General features: G+C 35.8%; 1 protein-coding gene across 9 annotated transcripts in view; it reads right to left on the bottom strand.

Moving 5' to 3' along the window:
• Positions 1 to 1265: 1265 nt before the first annotated feature.
• PDLIM5 (PDZ and LIM domain 5) overlaps positions 1266 to 21313 on the bottom strand; it is a 208990-nt gene continuing 188942 nt past the window's right edge. For all 9 annotated transcript variants that reach the window (XM_036852954.1, XM_036852957.1, XM_036852964.1 and 6 more), the window contains 4 exons: positions 11665 to 11845; positions 9117 to 9237; positions 6232 to 6347; positions 1266 to 4803 (listed from right to left, as the gene is read on the bottom strand). In XM_036852954.1, coding sequence (XP_036708849.1) covers positions 4714 to 4803; positions 6232 to 6347; positions 9117 to 9237; positions 11665 to 11845 — 508 coding nt within the window. In that variant the 3' untranslated portion in view covers positions 1266 to 4713. The remainder of the gene's footprint in view (positions 4804 to 6231; positions 6348 to 9116; positions 9238 to 11664; positions 11846 to 21313) is intronic.

Raw genomic sequence — 21313 nt, 5'->3', positions numbered from 1 at the left:
CATGGACTAAAAAGTTCAGTAATATAATACCACAGACAATCTATTCTTCATAACATGAACAGTTGAGGGGATCAGACACTTGCCACCAAATACTATCCGTATCTGCTTAGTATGATAAACATACAGGCTACTTTGACTTTTGGAGGGAAAGGGATTCTTTCACAAACTTCTGGACTTGGTGTTTCCTGAGTTAAATGCTCTCATTCATAAATACAACACAAAACCGTATCAGTCTGAGATTTCTGTTGGGTAGCCATGTGTCCTAGCCCCTTTCCTCTTTAAAATTTTAAATACTGCAAAGGAACCACTTTCCCTGGGTGGCTCCCACACTGGGGATGAAAACTCCTCTGTGGAATTTTGGCACCTTATTAATGAGTGGTTATGAGTAGGAGCTGCTCTCTCTCAGCAACTCCTATCCTGCCATCAGTCAAGTGTGATTCTGTAATAAATTCCCACAAAGCAAACTATTTCTGGTAATTCTCCCTAATTAACACCAGGCCTGCTAATAATACATCAGGTCCTATGTGTTTCTGATATAACCAAGATCTTGTCTGAGAGGACTCAGAAACGGAAACCACCAACCTAAATTAAGCTTTTGCTGGCAAAAAAGATTTTATATGTAGTTTTGTAAGAAAACCTTTGATAATCTTACATGGGGGACATTTTGACCAGAAACATTGAATGACAGGGAGGCTTGTTCTGGTTTGAGCACTGAATGGGGATTTATTGTGAACACACACTGTTGAGTCTTAAGCCTATAAATCTTGTACTGGATTACTGTTTCTTAACGAAGAAATGACAGATCTCTTATTTTGTCGGTGCATTTTAATGTGCAATGACGTGATTGATGGAAACCAAAGAGCAGCTATTAAAATGTCAGATGCAGACTTGATGTTCTTATAAGTTTGGCTTCTGGAGTTTCATATACTGTGAGCAAATACACTTGAATTTGTCTTTTATTCCAATATACAGCCTGCAACAGAAACATTCCTCTCAAATTTACACAGTTGGAAAAAAAATCTGAAAGCAATGAACAAACAAGGAATAGGTGAGCCTACCTAGTTACAGAAAAGTTAGCTAATGAGATCAGGATGAGTTAAAAATGAAGTAACGTACCCTGGTCAATGAAAGACATGAAAATGCAGATGACGACTGATGTTGTTTGAATATGATATATGGTACAATATAATGCTTGATAGGACAGGTTACTCCAATAAATGATTTCAGCAATAAATATTTTTAAAAGAAAGACAATTAGAGCTTACTTATCTATTCACAACCATTTATTGTGCACATGCCACATGCAGAGCATAAATACGGAATAAAATAGAATAAAAGTGACAGTATTTTCAAACATATTGTTTCTGGGACATTTTGATAGGCAAATACCATAAAAGAGGAATTCTCCTGAGAATTATCACATCTCAGCCTATCCTGTGGACATGATTTTTTTCCCATGACTTAATGGAAACCACTTGCCACCCAAAAAGAAAAACCAGGAAAGCCTGTCTACATCACTGTAGCCATTTATTTACTAAGTGTGTGCACATTAAGGTATTACTATACTGATTATATTTCTCATGTGGTTTTTAATTAGAAAATGTATCCAAAAGCAAAACAGCACGGACATATACAAATTGCAAAATGTAAAGAAACAGCAGATAGAGGTTAACACATAAGGCAAATGACACATTGAAAATCCAAACCCAAAACCTTAAAACATTTGGGGGGGTGATGGGGGACAAAATGAAGCCACATTAAATTTGTGTAAAATCATTCAGTGTGTTTTCCCTTCCCTTATGTCTGAAAAGCTTCTCCTTTCAATAGGAATGACTAAACTCCAAATATCACAAAAATGTTAATATAACTCTAGATTCACACTTGAACAGGGAGGAGGAATTATTTTCTATAAAAGTGGTCCTTGAAAATGGTACCACGAATGCCTTTTTGTATAGATGATTTTTAAACATAATGCTGAACTAATATTTTGAAGATTAAACTCTTATTTCTACTTGTCTTCATACAGTGACCAAATGATCAGGTTTTAGTTTTAGACTCTAACTGTATCTGAATCAATAGGAAATACGAATGCTACAAGCATATGCAGAGGGCATTATTTTTAGGCTGCTACTTCAGTGAGCAACATTCCGTCCCTGTAGAAATGCTGTACATTTGAACCGATCACTAACATCTGGAAACTGGGGAATTCAAGCAGGGGATGCTTTAGAGTCATGTACTGTGATCTTAATCTGTATTATCCTAAGCACAACATTCCAAAATATACATCTAGAGAGACTAAAAGTAATGCTCTACAATAAAGAGGTAATAATTAAAAAAATGCTACTGACATGGAATATTTATAATCAGAAAAATAAATATTCAGGGAGCTCACCAGAAGATTAAAGTGCTCTCTGCCAGTTATTAAAAGATTAATGCTGGTGTATTAAATATGGCATTCCCCACTGTAAAATACAGAGATTCTTCTGGGTTATAATCAATATTTATTTCACAGGATTAACTGTTTTAGGAATAGACAGAAGAAGGCTTTGCCACAGAAGAGAAGGACAAAGCACAAAGACAAAATGTTAAGTTAGGAAGCGACGTTATCCTTTTAGGGATAAAATTTAGAGAAATGCAACATTATGCTCCATGAATAATATGCAGAAAGAAAAGTGTAATAAAAATGAAATGCTTAATGTAAGATAACTTTATAAGAAATCCAGATGAAATAAAATTCTTTGAAGGAAATACCCAAATGCCATTCCAATGCCACTGACTTATCAAATACTATCTTGGCATATAATCTGTAAAGGCAAAACTAAATAACAACAACAACAACAACAAATCTCTACCACACTGAAACAAAACCACCAACTTTATGTTGTGTAAAGCAAAGGACTGACACTAAGGTAACGTGACAATGCACAGAGCCGGCATGTCTTCTACAGGTGGTTTCAGCAGCAATGGGAAATAACGCACAATTCAGTTCCAGCTTTTAGAAAACAAACAACAGAAAACTTCCTGCCTCCCTACAGATGCAGGGTGAGGAAGTAGTTTGGGGTTGCTATTGGTGAACCATTCAGTTTGCTACTTTGTGTCACCCTTCTCATTCTTTTATCCCCAGTTAATTATTATCTGCATATAAGTCTGCTAGACAATAAATTAGCAGCTTTCAGGACAGATACCTTGAAAAGTTCTTAGGGAGGTTAAACAAATATTATAGCGTAAAACCCCCCTCTCTAACAAACATGCACACAATGGAAGTGAAGTCGCAAGTGACTGATGGGACAGGCAGGGCTTGGGGCTCAGTGTCAACTATAAAAGCACCCTTCCCCAAACAAACTTAAATGATAACTCAATGTGATCATGGGCTTTTGTCCATTTTGGTAACAAAGAAAGAATAAAACTATCAAATGCCATAATCTCTTTTCTCAAATATCAATAGGACCCACAATTTTACCACAATTGCTTCTCTGTCTTCCTGTGGTATCTACATAATTTTTTCCCTAAAATGAAAAGAACAAAGAAAGGCTGGTCTGAATAATTAATCACATTCCTCTCTATACTATCAAACCTCTGTGAATCCCAAAATTCATGATTACATTTGGAAGTGGTTCATTTATTATTGAGAAAGAACTACCAAAAGAAAAAAAAATCTAAATTTTTATCACATCCTCAAGCCAATCTTTTATGTTTCCAATGTAGAACTAAAGAAAAAAATTATTCTGCAAAGAGAAATTTCAAACCTTCATCAGTCAGTAGTATAACTCTGAAACTGATCTAATTGATTCATTGTCCAAAAAGGGGGAATTTTAAAAATTTTCTGATCTAATCCTCTGATTTACCATAATTCCCAACCGCATTCTTTTCTATTTATTCTCTTTAAAGACAGAGAAAACTTTCAGAGTCCAAAGTTATTCAACAAGCTCTTTACCTCAGCATGGGGAAGGGAAAAAAAATAGTTTGACTAATATAGGTGGTGAAACATACACAATGAATAGAAATGGTCATATTTTAATAAAAGGCAAAAATTAAAAGTTTATAAGCTATATGGTAGCTTTTTTGGGGTGGAGGGGATCAGAGAAAAATATAACATCTCTTTTGGGCATCACACATTCTGATCAAAATCTCATTGGCCTTTCCTACTGGAATGATCAACGGTAAAGACAAAAAAAAAAAAAAAGTATACAGTTTAAAAAACCCTGACACCTACTACTGATAAAATTCTGTTTAAACTCCTATTTACTGTTTTAAAGATAAACACTATTTTTAAAAAAAACACAATGCTTCACTTATTAATTAACTGTAAGGCATTTTTATTGCCTTTTATAGATTTACTCACAACTACCTAGTAAGGAAAGAAGGTATAATTATTTCAGCATAGAGGTTGAAGGTTTTTATTCTAAAATTTAATTCTTCACTGATTTATTCTAAGATGAATTTAACAGTCAACCAGGAAACTGGTTTTTATAAAAGTTATTTTATGGGCAGAAAATGCAGGAAAAAAAGTAATAATAAACACCAAACTGTCTCTTTACTTTACGAAGCCAGATATTTCCTCATAGACTTGGTTTTCAAAGCTTGGAATTTATCCCTTCAGGGCCACTATTATTTTTCAAAACTCCATATAAATATTAAATCTAAAACTTAATCGGTGATTTAAATTCTCCTCTTTCTCTTCAAATTTCTTCTCTTCCCCTGGACTGTTGACTTTCAAAAATTCACAGAGTGAGCATGTTTCTTGCAAAGTGGCTTGTCCTTCTTGGAGAAAAAGGTCTGACCTTCCAAACTTTCACAACATACCTGAAAAAGAAGCACTATTTGAGAGAATATCATTATTTTATCAAGTACGCCTAACAAGGGGAAAATGATTTTTATTACCCAATGGATAACATGACAAAGCACTTTAGTTGGTTGTGTTAGACCCCCTAACATTTCACGATTACTATTATATTCCATGGAATCTTTCAAAAGCAATGAAGAATGACTTTTTCCTGGAATGCATTCTAATTTATTTAAACTCACTGATCATTATTTTTCTCTATTGGGAATGACTACTTGGCCCTAGTGAAAAAATTAACACATAAATAGGTCACGTTAAATATAATTTCTATTCTCAGAGTCTAGCCAATGTTTTAAATCTGCCTCCTACTGTAGAGAAACAAAGCATTCAGAGATGCAACCCAAAAAACCCAGCACAGTTGCTTTGCCACACATTCCCAAGCCCCTAAATATACAGTCACAGAATACCTGACAGTTCTTTTTAATTCATTTCTTTGTTTCTTAAAATGAAAACCCTAGTCAATATCTGGCTGCTGGAAGTTATGTCGTAAGTTAACTATTCACACTTGTGTCTTCTTATTTTTCCTACTGTCTTTGTTAATTTTAATGCTCCCGAGCAGATCTACCAGAGAATAGGAGGAGGCAAATCTGCTAAAAGTTGTTGCTTCTTACAGATTTTATGAAATCTAAGAGATGGATGAGGTAAAACAAGACAGGGTTCAATGGTAATGTTTGAGGAAATTATTTGACTTCAATTAACAAGCCTTTTTCCCCTTCCTACAATGGGTATTAAAAACTATTAGAAATATTAAATATAATTTTAAAAAACAAACATCTGAACAGAATACTTTATTAGATATTTACTTCTAAATTTAAAAAATATATATCTTAGGTTCATGTTAATCTCTGAATCTATACTCATCGTTAAAAATAAAACCAAAAATATTAAAATATCAAATGAAAGAGGTAAATATGTTACTACAAGTTTATTATAGTCTCAAAAAGAAAAGAACATCCATAGACTATTACTAAGGAAGGAAATGGATCAACATACAGTTTACTTTCAGTGTTAAGTCAGTAATAGATTTTTATAACAGTTTACTTCTATTTTAAGAAGTACCTATGTTTTCATAAATTACTAAAAACACTCCAGTAAAACCTAGTTTAAAAAAAGTAAAAGGCTCTTATTTTTTTAAGAAATATATAGCTTCTCCTTATAGACAAAAATGTATCAAAAATAGGATTTTCTCTAAAGGGGTAAACATCATATTCTGTGCCAAACAATTTCAAAACGTACTGAAAATTTTCATAAACAATTTTCAAAATCACTGTAAAAATATTTCTAGGTTTGAAGTACTGAAAGATATAAAAACCGTTATTTCCGTTTAGTGCTGAGGCTGGCACCGGCCGTACCGCGCTCCTTCACGTCGGAAACAAGAGTTTACTTACTGAGCACACAAAGCAAGTGTCGTGCCAGGTGTAGGCCAGAGCTTCCAGGAACATGTCACCAGCTTCTATGGGAAACTCACATCCGTGGCATATAGTGCCAAACAGGGCGTAATAATCTGTATTGGGGCAGGGGTAGGGATAGACACAATTTAAACATGACAAAGCTTTAGAATGATAGGTTTTAGAAAAGAGCAGCAAAATGGGAATTAAATGAGATGATGAAGACAAAGTTACTAGTAACTGGAAAATTTTCAGATGTCGTAAAATTTGACTTGAGATACACGCGTAGTATATCTCAGGTTACCCTTGGTAAACGTTATATACGCAGCTTAACATCCTCTATTATATTCTTCCATATAATACTCCTCAGGTCTGTCCAACTTCCTGAGTGCCCAGATAGGCATGAAGAAGAGCACTGTTCTCTGATAAGTTATCAACAGACATGATTGTTTCAATAAAATATAAGAGAACTTCCAGTGACTAGTAACAGTAAGACCAATGACCATAAATGAAGAAGAAATACCTGATATTAGCAAATTTCATAGCACATCTGACTTGGTAAGGAAGAAAAACAAGTCACAGGAAACCTCCATGAATGAATGCTGTGACTGAGTTTCTGGCTGGACTGTATCACAACAATATTAGCCACTATTTCTTTTGCCATATTTTCTTTTCCATTTTATGACTTCATGCAGAAAATACTTAGCCAGAGAACACCTCTTACTTGACACAGATTAGAGTCATAAAATATTAATATCTTCCTTCTGAAGAAAGCAGTTTTGACAAGATGTCTCTGTATTATCACTACATTAGAACTTACTGGCAATTTTCTTTTCTTTCTGCAGCTGCTCTTACTATGTGTGTTCACTCATGGTTCACTCTGTGACTCTGGACACTTCTAATCCCACCTGGGCTGGAGGAGAAAGTAGGCTACCACCCGCGGCGTGAGCCACCTTTCCAGCAATCCCCAATACTGCTCAGTGCCAGCTGTTCAACACGCACCCACAGAGCCCCACTGTGCGCCAGGCGCTGTACTAGGCACTGGCTGGGGGCACAGGGGAGAAGACAGACGGGGTTGTTCACCTCATGGGGCTTACAGTCTCACCGGGAGCAGGATGTCGTCATTTATTATATTTTAAAAATAAATGATAATAAACAACTTCAGATTGTGACAAAGACCATAAAGGAAGAAAAGAGTGATGCGATAAAGAACAATTGGGGGAGGTGTATAATACTACACTCTAGAGGGGGTTAGGAAAGGCTTCCCTGAGGAGAAAACAGTTGTGCTGTGACTTGAAAAAAAGGGGGGGAGAAATCACCTCAGAAAAGCTGGGGAAGGACATTCCAGTCAGAAGAAATAGCAAGTACAAAAGCCCTGAGGCCGGAAGTAACCAGCAGGTTCAGAAACAACCAAGGGGCCGGGTATGGCTAGAATCCAGTGACAGAAAATCAGGTGGAGGAGATGAGGTTGGCAACGCTGGCCCTAGGGAGGAGTATAGTTTTTACTCTAGTGGAAGCCATAAGGGTGTCAAGCACAAGCTGATTCACATTCACGCAAGTATTACCGTAGCTATCTGAGGGTGGGGCGGAAGAAGATAAACCATTCTGGCTGGCAATTATAATGCCCAGGCAAAGAATGACAGTGAACTGGATTTAGTGGGGACAGTGGAGGTGAGAGAAATGAATGAATTCCATATCCACTGGGGGTAGAACTGTTAGAATTTACTAATTAGACTGGGCAAAGAAGGGTCAAGTCATGTTGACCAGCCTCAAATTAGAAGCTGACTGCTTCTTTAACTTGACTACCATGGACTATTCCCTTTGTCCAGCACCACCCTTTGAATTGCAAGGTAGAACAACAATAAAACCCCATAGTGGCAATGCAGGGGTACTGAGTGGAGGCATAATAAAGGAAAAATATTTTATTTTTTGAAACATGTATGTGGAGTAGTAACATCTAAGTAAGGATAATATTAATAAATAAGTGCTAAGAAAGCTCACTTATAGCCTCTGGGAAGGAAAAGGAAGTGTTCAGAGTTTAGGTAATAGGACAAATGTTGTAGACTGGTCTTTAGAGCCTGTTTTTTAAAAAATAACCTTGGGGCTTCCCTGGTGGCGCAGTGGTTAAGAATCTGCCTGCTAATGCAGGGGACACGGGTTCGAGCCCTGGTCTGGGAGGATCCCACATGCCGCAGAGCAACTAGGCCAGTGAGCCACAACTACTGAGCCTGCGCGTCTGGAGCCTGTGCTCCACAACGGGAGGGGCCGCGATAGTGAGAGGCCCGCACACCGCGATGAAGAGTGGCCCCCACTTGCCACAGCTAGAGAAAGCCCTCGCACAGAAACGAAGACCCAACACAGCCAAAAATAAATAAATAAGTAAATTTATAAAAAAAAATAATAATAATCTTAACCAAGGGAGCAGTCCAAACCACAATTACCCTCCCATTCAGTAAAAGTAACAAAGGATTTCCAATTTGTTGTCAAAGCAGTGGTCTTCAAGAGCATATCACTACTATATTCAAAAGTTGAATATTTCTCATTTTTATAACCACTAAAAGTTCACTAGTGGAGTGTAAGAGGTGGCTTTAAGCGACACGATTTGGTAGGATTTATATCCAGAAGTTATTTGGGATTCAAGAATAATAGTTTTCTAAATTGCTTACATGGTCATTTCTCTTAATGAAGCTGGGAATATGTTCTGACCAAGTCACGTACAAATCTTACATAGTTCTTTTGCTATATATTCAAAGCAACATTAAGCGCTCCTAGAACATCCAGCAAAACTATTTTGCCTAATATTTCCTTTCAGCTTTATAGCACTATAAGGGATAATGCTTTGTCTTCATTCAAAACTTAAGAAACTCCTGGCTTTAGGATCTTACCAGTCTCACAGTAGGGCTCACCGTCCTCCAGGTGAAAAACATTATTACGAATAGGTTTTCCACAGGCCACACACACAAAACAGGAAACATGCCAAGTTTGTTTCAAAGCATTGATGACTTCCTGTTATAGAAAGGAAATGGATGTAAAGAAAGATTATGATTATTCTACTAGCTGTACCAATACAGTCCTTTTAAACTGACCCAAAGTAGACACACATGCTTTGTCTTTGCCTAAGCTTCTCATCTAATGAACTAGAGGTATTGAAGGACAGACTCACAAATCATCTAAACTGATGCATCATATAAAATATGCACTTTCACAAATACACATCAATAAACTTACTTAAAGAATGATTAGTGTTATTTAAACATTATAAATGTGGTGAATCCAAGTAAGCATTTCATAAGTGTTTGCTACACTACATTCTGCTTTCCCTGAAAGAGTGTCAGGAAACATTAACTTGTAAAGATTTCACAGTATTATCTTGAAAATGTCATGGAGGAATGGCAAAACACTTAAAAACTAAAACAAGCCTACACTGTATCGCACAATGGAAGCAACAACTTAATCAGTGTAACCCAATCATGTTTAACACATGTTTAGGATCTTGGAAATCAGCTATGACTGTACTAAGCACACATTCATATGAGTGTCTAAAATTTGAACCATAAAGCATGGATTCTAGTCAGCAATAGTCCTATGGTTACATATACCAAGTATCAAAGACTTGGGCCAGATTTTAATTAGTAAAAGAAGTTCTGGGGAGTTGGTTTTGCAAGGAATTGTTTCTTTGAATTGACAGAACGAGATGGAGTCATTAAAAATCATTTTTGAAGAATAGTTAACAATACAGGAATTTACTCTTTCCACAACATTTATCACAAAAAGGAGGAGGCTATACATAAAGTATGGTTACAATTTTGTAAATGAATTACTCATAAGGAGCAAACTGGAAGAAAACACATCCTAAGGTTATCTGGGACTGGTAAATATATAGATCATTTTAATTTTATTCTTTACGTGTTTTGTATTTTCTAATTGTTGTAGAGTGAAATATTTTCTTTTCTAATAAAAAATATTGTCAAAATAAAAGACAAAAAAAAAAAAAAAGAAAATGATATAGATAAGTTATTTGCCATAGAAAATGCCATATTTCACTACTGAAGGGCTTTGGGAAGAAACGGCAGTTATTTATATCCAAAGAGATCACCATGAACATGTACAAGTAGACATTCAACCAAATCATTTCCCAAGGCTTCTAGTATCTATTCAACTTTCTATCCTTGAGACAGATTACTATCCCTTCTTTAATAGGTTATCAAACTAAAACACAATCCAGAAAATCTGTCCCTTTAGTGAAGTTCTGGCCCATGTCTGAAGCAATGAGTTTAAAATTTCCATTTCCTAGAACCTCATTTGGTGCTAAGACTCTTACTCGACTTTATTAATCATTCTAGAACTCATGGAATACATTTATATACTAAAACGGTATTAATGTATCCTACTTATTATTTGTCATTTGTAAAGGTACAGCCTGAATCACTCTCCTCTTTTCCTCTTCACATATTGTACAAATTAATAATATAGAAATATTCCAGGAGTATATTTATAATTTTAAAGTGTCTTCAAAGTTTTAGACCCATTTAAAGATGTATTCTAAAATTAAGGTTACTCAATAATTCATACTAGCTTTTCTCTCAATTGGTATGAATTACAGTTTCATTATTGTATTTTCATATTGAGCATATTAGAACTCAGCAATGTGATTTCCAAATTTTGCATGAGTTGTATGAGTTTCGTATGAGTCCAAGCACCTTGGCTGCTTCTAAAGTAAAATTTCAACTCCTGGTCACCCATAGGAAATGCCTTACCCTTACTTCACAACTGCTAATTGGGTATTCCAGAGCAGGAAATTCATTAATTCATCATTATTTATTATGTATCTGAATCCTAAATTACTCCCTTTTTGTTAAAAAAAAAAGGTGTGGCTTGATTATTTTTCTATCACATGTATACTCTCATAAAACTGAGGTTATATTTTTAAACATTATATGCGTTCAAGACAAATATATCATTTATAAGCCTCATGTTTTATATATTTCATGAGATCTGTGCCCTGAGCTTGAACCCTGACAAATGGGGAAGTGCCGCTCTTATAAAAGCGATGGAATTTAATTTAAAACAGTGAAGGTGTCAATTCTGAGAACTCAGATGTGTGTGGTCCTGTGTGACCTCTTCATTCCTGAGCAAACAGGGTCCTGTTGAGGTAGCACACCCACAGTAAATTATTTTTTCCCCACAGTGGCTAGACTTTCACCAGACAAGCCAGCACTCAGTAAGACAAAACCAAAGACAACTTAACCCCATGAGTCTGATATACTTCTACAGAGGTCTATTTAGTTTTGTTTTACAAAAATAAATAGTGATGAAAGCAGAGAGGGGATCAAGCAAGAAGAAAATAGAAAGTAAAAAAGACAGAAGGGTTTCATACCAAAAAACTGTTCTGCTTTAAAACTCACTCAGAGTGAAAAGGTTTCCAATACTTACTCCAAGGATCTTCCTCTGGCATCGGCCACATTCAGGAGCAAAGAATTTCTCATAGCAGAGCTCACAATACAGGGCCCCCTGTTCCTCTACAAATCCAATGTAGGCCATCGTGTTTTTGCAGTGAGCACAGTTAAATTCTTCTGGGTGCCAAGATTTCCCCAGTGCCACTAGGAATGGCCCCCTGCCAAAAGAAAAGAGATCAAGTTGGCTTAGGAATAAAGGTTTCTAGTTAGCCTGAAGAGGACCTCTTGTTCGCAATGTCCAAACAATTAAATACTTGCTCAATTCTCCTTCTCAAGGGTGCTGGAAATTTACCTAGGAACTCTGCGCATTGAAGTGAAAAGAACAGGCGGGAGGAATAAGCCCTGAAGGGATTCCTTCAAGAAAGGCCATCTCTGCCCCCCGGTTTTCTGTATTCAAGGGATTTGGTAGTTAGGTTTTCTGAGCTGCAATGAGTGAGTGCGTCATGATTGCGACTGAGAATGAGAATATTAACTGTGACAGACAATGAAGTAACCAGGAAAAAAATATATGGGCTAGGCAGAAATGAGAGTTTGAAGTTTCCATAAAATAAACAAAAGGAAAAAAAGCTCAATTTGGTAATGTCAGCGTCTTAAAAACAGTAACAATTAATTACCGGAAAAAACATTCTAGTCAATTTCTCTTCCCCATACATTGTTTCTTATACTTATTTCTCAACTTTGTGAAACACACCAAATCCTCCCCCTCCAAAATGACTACAGAAATTATCAACTGGGTATTAGAGATGGTTTGAAGCTACTTAGAAAGGTTTTATTTAATTCAAGCATGACTGATTTTTAATGCACATTTGTATCAAGGTACGAAATGTTTGTAAAGTGATTTTTTTCCATTAAATACTATACAGCCATGAACTGATAAGATGGGTTTGGTTTGCTTGACAGGAATCCATTATGAAGCTTTATCTAGTCATGAAGCCTGCGGAGATTAACCTTTCTAGCCTCTGCGACATACTTTTCAGTAGCTACATCACACTAATTTTTATTCACAGGAGTGGCTTTACCTCCAAGGCACTTTTACACTTATCTAATTTGTCCATGCAACATTCCTGTGAGACAGACCAGGGCAGTTATTATGAACTCAGTTTAACAGATGGAGAAGCCGAGATAGAGAATGTTCACAAGGTATGACATGTATCGTAAAATCGCGGATTGAATGAAGGCCAGAAGCTGAATTTCCTGCTTTCTATTACACTGCTCTAGTCAAATGATAATTCTGTCTCTGATCACACTACCATCAATTATCATCACTGAGTAACCACAGGGTAACTAATTCTTAGGAAGCATAGGATATGACTAGTGGGAAAAGTCACAGTAACAAGCATCACAAAGTCGAAACATTTTTTAGCCTTTGACAATAACAGAAACCTTGGTATTCAGTAACTATCTTCCGTTGGGAATTTCTTTGCAAACACACTGTTGTTTTCTCAGAACCAGCACCTAATTCTGCAAGAGTCAGGTAAGTAGAAAGGTCCTTGATGAATGATTAAAATGTGTTCTGTGGGGATAAGAGGGTATTTTTTACCTACTTTTTGTTAACTTGTTTCTTATTACTAATATGATGCCATTTTGTATAAGCTAGTGCATGCAACTCTCTTAACATTTGAGAAAAGTAGTTTATTATTTTTAAACTTTAGGGTACCATTTTTGTTACCACTAACAAGGAATGCCTTTGTTAACTAATTCCTGACAGGAAAAAAAAAAAGGGCTACAGATCACTTATTCTGTAACCGAATATGTTGCTTTTGGTAGGCTGTCCCTCAACTTGTAACTGGTTTATAAACAAAAGTTCTACTCAAGACTTCATTTCATTTTCTCAGTATATACCTGGCAAGTAGTTTACCTTCAAAGATAAGCCAGAGTCACAATGCTCAAAGCCAGACAAAGTTTTAGGAGCGCACTTAGCTTTTCCACCAGGTAGGTATCTCACCATGTATGCCTGAAAAATCTGCCAGGCTAAATTTACTGTGACCATACGCAGAGTATGGTAGAACTTTAGGGTTTCATGCTATGATCTGCCTGGACATAAAAGCAGATTCTAAACTATTTACTAGGGTGAATCTATCAGGGCACATCTTCAGCTCATCCAGAAGGGCAGATAGCCCCTGCGGCCAGTATCCTTATTGACTGACTCTTCAGTTTGCAGAAGAACTCAATTCAATCCCCATTTCCACTTTCTGTTAAAGCGTGTTAGTATGCACTTGGAAGAAAGAGTTTTCCTCTTGAAACATGCCATCAGTGCTACCAAATATTTAACAAACTTCATCTGAGAAAAAAAAAAAAAGACATTTAAGAACAGCTGACTGCATTTTCTAGACTTTCTAAAATATGTGTTGAGATCAACTCAGAGAGCCCTGTTCCGTGAATCGGAGCAGACGGGGCCTGGCCCGTCCCACAGGAGAACTCCTTTAATGATGGGTGCCAAGTGCGACACCGGCAGTCTGCGCTGACACTTCTGAAAGGAGACAGCTCCACGAAATCCACCCCTGCTCTTCCTGGAAGCTGCTGTCGAGAGTGCTGTTTGTGAGATCACACATGGCCATTTTTACACAGATTCCTGCGAGAAGTTCCTTTCAGGTTTTTGTAACAAGAACGGTTTTGCTTTTTCTGAGGAAGAGATTTTTGTTTTTTAATCTCACTGAACAGTAATTTGCAAAATTAATTTTCTTTTTTTTTTGGTCAGCTGCTAGAAGGCTTACAGCCAGATTCAGTCTAACCATAGGCAAGTATACATGTCACTACTGTCCAGACACAATGACAAATTTTTCTCCAGTCTTCATTTTTAATAGTCCCATCCATGATTTTCATTCTTCTTTTGCTCCCTTTTGTAATTTAGAAGGTTTTCTTATATTTCATATATTCTTAAAAAGTCTTTTCGATAGCTTTCTGGGATAGAGTCCACTATAAATAAATAAATAAATAACCCACTGAAAGGGTATTTTAAGGTATTTACTTAAGTTTCTTTATCAAATTTGAATAGTGAACAATCTTAATGACAGTAAAGAAACTCCCTCTGCACCTTTAAACAGTGAGCCGACAGTGACCTGTGCTCCTGCCAGACCTCCTTTCTTGCATAAACAGGCTCTGTGCAGATACCCCTCGGCTGAGCTGAGAGGGCACCTCCCCCATCAATGCCACGGAAGTTATGTATAAACAATAAAATCTCACATATAACAGAGTCCTGTCTTGTCCGTGTCAGCAGAGACTAATCTAACAAATTCATTAACACAGGATTAACAGGATACGTTCTTCTTGTCCCAGGTAGGATCGGGTTTCCGTCTGGGAACTGGAACGGCAGGCTTGAATAACTACACAGTGGAATGAAGTATTCAGCTCCCTCTCCGAGCCCTCTGCACCGGTGAACCTCCCTAAATCCCTGCTGGCTGACAAGTGAAGGAAGGGGAGAGAGCTGAAGCACGGATTGGCTGAGAGAGACGAGCTATGGCGTGGAACTTTTCACCCTGTTCATCTTCTGTGAGATTGATGCCAAAAAAAAATTATTAATAATGGAAGGAAAGGTAGGGAAGGATGCTAAGGGAATAATTCAGAGGAAAAGAACAGCTTAGTTAGAAAGGTGAAAAGAAGTGCAAATTTCAACAGGCACAGCTAATAGGGATTTAGGTTGAAAATCAAACGCTTACTTCTTCTTCTTCTTTTTTTTTTTTGATTACCACAATAGGTTTATTGAACATCCACCATTCTCATACAGATACAAAATTAAAGAAATAGAAAGAACATTTTTCCTGGTTGATGAGAACTCTTAGGATTTACTCTCTTAACTTTCAAAGGTAACATACAGCACTGTTGATCCAAAGGCTTACTTCTTGCTTCCCTTTGTTACTTAATTCTTAACAGTAACCCTCACTGATAGAACTTAACTCTATAAATAGATGGAGAAAACATCAGAGAAGTTTGCCAACTTCTCTGAGATGACGTGGATCATGAACTGGACAGCTGGAATCCTCCAGGGCCCAGCCACTACAGATTAAAATTTTTTATTTAACCAAAAGTGAACTGCATCAGAAGAAGTTAAAAACAAAAAAAGAAAGTTAAAAAAAATCAAAAGTTAATTAACAAAAGTTAAAAACAAAGCCACATAAAAAATAACTCACATGCGCAAAAATAAATATGGAATCTTATAGTTGGCTACAGGGATCACTCAAGCAGAAGATGTGACATATTATACCAGATCCATATGTATATAAGCATTGAAATCACCAAAATGAATTCCCATTATTAAAGATTTTCCTGAGGCAAGATTAATTTTTGAACTTTACAACTATGACAATTTAGAGCCCTATAGATATCTCATGACTTTTGCTCAGTACCATGATTCAGGACTCCTTACTATGGCTATAAGGGCAGTACATATATATTACTTATATTACCGTAAGGGTACTACGTACTGCTCATGACACTTATATTACTGCATTATGGTTATCTATGTCAGGACTCTGGCTTCCTTATCAGATGATAAAATACATGAAATCAGGGACTGCCTCTTATTTATATACTATGGTGCTAGTTTGGCAACTTGCACTTAAGTTTTCTTTTTTTAATATATTAAAAAAAATTGAGATGTAATTGACATATAACACTGTGTAAATGTAAGGTGCACCATGTGTTGGTTTGATACATTTATGTATTGCAATATGATTACCCACCTTAGCATTAGCTAACACTTTATAGTTTTCGATGGATATTTGTTGTATAAAAGTATCATTTTATGAGTAGACTATTGAACTTTATTGCTTGCAATTGCTTTCAAATAAAAGTAATTGGTTGTTGAAGCTAGATAATCCCCATATCTCCTCTTTGCACCAACAGGATTCTGGAGGTATCTTTATTAGACTTACCACATTGATATGGCTGTTGATTTGCTTGTCTGTATTTTTTACCAGGGTGTAACAGTATTAATTTGCTAGAACTGCCTTAACAAAGTGCCACAGATGTGATGGCTTAAACAACAGGAATTAACTTTTTCACAGTTTTGGAGGTTAGAAGTCTAAGACCAAGATGTTGCCAGGGTTAAACTCTTCTAAGGCCTCTCTCTTTGGCTTGTAGATGGTCACCTTCACCTGGTCTTCCCTCTGTATGTGTGTGTGTCCTAATCTCTTCTTAAAAGGACACCAGTCATACTGGATTAGAGCCCACCCTAATGACCTCATTTTACCTCTTAAGGACCCTACCTCCAGATAAAGTCAGAGTGAGATATTGGGGGTTAGGATTTCAACATATGAATTTTGGGGGGACACAATTCAGTCTATAACAGTAACTTCCTTAAGGGAAGGGAGTAAGTATGTCTTTGATTTCTGTATCACTGGTATTTAAAGGAGGTGGCACATAAAATACTCAATGAGCACTGCTTATAGGATGGCTATATTTCTACGAGAAGTAGAAATATAGTCATCCTATAGTCTCGTCTACAGTTAGACGAGAAACTGGAAAAGTAAACCTCTCATCCCCTCGGTCATCTCTATGAGTCTAGGAATGCATGTATGGGGTACAAAGTCATTTGGTGGAGAGGAAAGAACCTGTAACTGTTCAGCCTATCTATTACTTTCTCCTTTCTCACTTTCCCACTCTAACATGAAGAAGAAGAGTACCTTGCCACACTCAAGTTATGACAGGTCTGCTTAAGCTGTTTTTTTTCCTGATTTAATATAGTAGTATATATGATTACATGTACATACAGTCACAATATTTATATATATTATATATTTATATATCTTGGTATGTATTTTCTTTACACAAAGTTAGAATCATATTTTATTTAGAGTTCTATAGTTCTTTTCTTTATCTTAATACTATAACTTTTTCCTAAGTAGTGGAAGTTAAAAGCATGAATATAATTTACAGTAAGATCTGAGCTCAGATGCAGGTTTTACATTTACTATCTAGGTAACTTCAGCAAATATGTAACTTTTCTGTGCCTCAGTTTTCTCATCTGTGAAATTAGGCAATTATAATAACTGTCTTACAAGGTTATAAGAATTTAATGAGAATTCAGTTAAAATTCTTAACACAGTATCTGGCATATGCTAAGAATACATTAAACAATTATTATCCAAAAACAGCATCTTAATGGCACCATAATATTACATCATATAGATGCTGAACATTTTGTTCTTTCCAATTTTTCACTACAGTAGATCTGAAATCTTGGTCTATGCCTTGCTCATAAATCTTGGTCTATGTCTCTGGTTGTTTCTTTAAATGGAAGGACTAACACGTTAAGCCAAGAAGCCTTTTATTTTCAGGTAAAACCTTAACCAGAAGGGAAAATAAATAAAACCTGTTAATAATGGAGTGCTCAGGGATAGAACTGGATGGTGAGACAGGCAAAATCTCTGCTGGCTTTTTCCTGGAGTAACTGAGATGGCCCTCCTTATGAGAAAAGTTTGAAAATAAGTGAGCAGGAAATAAATCAATAATGTTAAAATTTTCTCTGTCACTGGAATAAACAATGAGTTGTCTGAATGTGATTGTTCCGGTGCTGGACTGTAGGCAAAGACAGGATAATACAATTGTGGCTATTTTTTTTTTTTTAAGCATTTCATATCAAAGAAGAAATCAAGCACCGTGAATCCCTTACTTCTTTCACCAAAATGCTAAGAAGCTAAATGTGAACGGTCCATTTAACTTCATGTAATACAAGTGGATTTTAATGCCACTAGATGTTAACAGTTCAGAAATAAGCTAGTGTTTTCATAAGCCCGTTCTACCAGAGAAACTAAATATGGCTTTGGCTATATTAGTAGCCTGATCTTCTGTTTCCCTATTATATCAGCCAAACAGTCAGTCTGTTCATGAGTATGAGTCGAAGAAATGGTACTTCTATCATAAACGGATTGGAAATGTTCTAGAGCAATTTAATCAGAGCTTCAGTAGAATTTCCTAAAATGTAACATTCTATCCATCTGTAAAAGGCAACTAACTAATCAAAGTATTGCCTAAATAATACAATTTAGGCAAAACATCCATAATCTTTTCAAGATTCAAATAAACCAAAGAATTATAAACATTAGAGGAAAATAAAATGATCTATGGAGTTTTAAGCTAAAAATATGTTCAATAAGCGATAATCAGTTCAGTACTAACATTCAGTGATCCAGGTTTCTGAGATTTTCCAAAAACAATGAACTTTTCTAAAAAATAAAATAAAATAAAACATAAAATTTGCCTTAGTTTGCCTTTACTTAAAAATATTTTTGAAAATTTGAAACATTTAGAAAATAAATATAAAACAATATAAATTATAAACAAATAATGTAAACTACACTGTGGAAAACAAAACAATAATATAAATTATAAAATAATCTTAAACTTCTCAGGCTCTGCCAGGTTACAATATTCTATATTGAAAGTATCAAGCCTACAACTGCAGCTTGTTTTTAAAACAGGTGTCCAAGAGAATGTCACTTGACCTAACGCCTCCTTGCTTTGGTAAGTGATACTGACACCGAGGCCAAGAACTAGAATTATGCTTTGACTAGCTCTCTGAACTGACCACAATCTATTCAAGCTGCTTTAGCATTTGAGCACCAAGCAAATGTGCTATGTTAATGACTGTTATAGGATCTTGACATGAGCTAATACCTGTTCCTGTTAACTTCCCCAGTAAATGAAGCTCTAATGCTTAACTGATAACAAGTGCTGAGATAATCCAGAGTAGTATAAAATTTAACAGATGAAGGGGCAATAAGTGGTGGCCATTCATGATTTTAACATAATATTCATTTTACTTGGCAGAAGACTGTGCATTAAAATTATATCCTAGGCTAGCATTAAAAACTGAAACCATGGCAGTTAGGGGTGGGGAATGTAATTTCTATTTTGATCTTCATATATTCTCCATACTAAGTTTTTCAGATGTGCTGGCAGTGGTGATAGTAGGATACCACAGAATTTTGTAATCAGACAACAAGAGTCAGAAACTGATACGGTTTGACATTTTGTTAATCCATCCAGTAATCACTTGCTTATTACAACAGGACACAAACAGCAGTGACTGCTGTCTCCACAAAGGGTGTTTTTCTCCAGACTATAGTATCCCCACATACCAGTCTCCGTAACCAAAGTACCGTAACTTACAGAAACAATGTTACAAGTCAAAACTTATTTTTATTAACATTAACCTTAAAAACATAACCCTATATAGAGTGAGTAATTAAAAACATTGCTTTATTTATTGAGACAAAGCAGTCCCACACTAGATTCTATAATAGTTTAAATATTTCTGTTAAGACCCTAGAGTAGTACTTTTAAAAAAATGTCTCTAACCAAATTGATACTATGACCTGAAGGATGAGTGGGTCTAGAGTCATGTATGATCTGTGCAGGTCAAACATTCACCGAATGCCTTTTGTGTGTCAGATGCTGTGCTAGACTTTGGAAGCCTCTACTGATTTTCCCCTTCTCCCCATAACCATTATTACTCCTGCCACGGCTGCTGGCTAGTACTTATACAGCAGGTGCTCGCTGCGGAAAACACAAACTCAGGGAAAAATAACAGCTTACAAAATATCATGATTCCATTTCTGTAAAACAACATCTGTCCTTATGTGTGTGTGTTTTAAAAGTGTGGACTAAAATACTAGTAGTGGTTACCTTGGGATGTGGAATTATGTATGAACTTTTATTTTTGCTTTCTGTTTTTCTATATTTTGGAAATGTCACAATGAACACAGACTACCTTTAAAAGGCAAAAGCTATTTTTTAGAAAATCATGTACTCTGTGCTGTGTTCTTGACACATTTATTATTTAGTAGTGAATTAAGGAGAAGAATATTTATATTTGGTTCTTAAATAAGATATTGAGACTTCCTGGGCTCCATTTTAAGTAGTAACTAGAAACATTATCCTACGCAATAATTATGTAAGAGAGGAGGGGAAAATGCAAGTAAGTCTTAACCTTTTTCAGCTTTAGAGGCGCTGTTGTTTCACCTATTACAAAACGGGGTAAATTAAAAACGAGGAGAGCGCTTGAGCCGTCATTTCAAGTAATCATCTGTTACTGCCAACAAGACAACTCACAGAGGCAACAGGGTCCTGTGGTGGGATCCCTGCGTTAACATTCACACCTAAACCTCATAACATTTTAAAAGCCACTTGTTCAGAAACGCTGAGGTCTATAAGTGCCAGTGTAATACACTCACTTAAGAGCTTACTTTTAGCCTTTTCTGCTTATCGGAATTAAAGAAACAATAAAATACACTGGGATAAAAAATATTTTAAAGAAGCAGATTATGACCCAATCTAAAATGTAAAGCATTTATGAATAGATCTGAAGGTAATTATATCTTTTAGAGCTTAGGTATTTGAAAATCCAATCTTCTTTTCTCAAGGACTCAAAGTTCTTTATTTTACATCATTAGTTATTTTTCATCTAAATGAAAGTCCTCACTTTTATAATTTGTGAAATAATGAAGTTCTTCGGGGTCCCTTTGAGTCTTAATATTTTATTATTCTCTGAAAAGCCACATTAATCATTATTTTCCCTTAGTTCTGATAGGAATTAATAACTGACTAAATTGGTATCTCTAGTTTTATTTTCACAGAGCCCAGAATTACTTTTTATTAAAATAGATTCTAACAAAAGTGTATATATA

The sequence above is a fragment of the Balaenoptera musculus genome, chromosome 5 (assembly GCF_009873245.2).
Source record: "Balaenoptera musculus isolate JJ_BM4_2016_0621 chromosome 5, mBalMus1.pri.v3, whole genome shotgun sequence".
NCBI lineage: Eukaryota > Metazoa > Chordata > Mammalia > Artiodactyla > Balaenopteridae > Balaenoptera > Balaenoptera musculus.
This window is presented reverse-complemented; position numbering and strand designations above follow the sequence as displayed.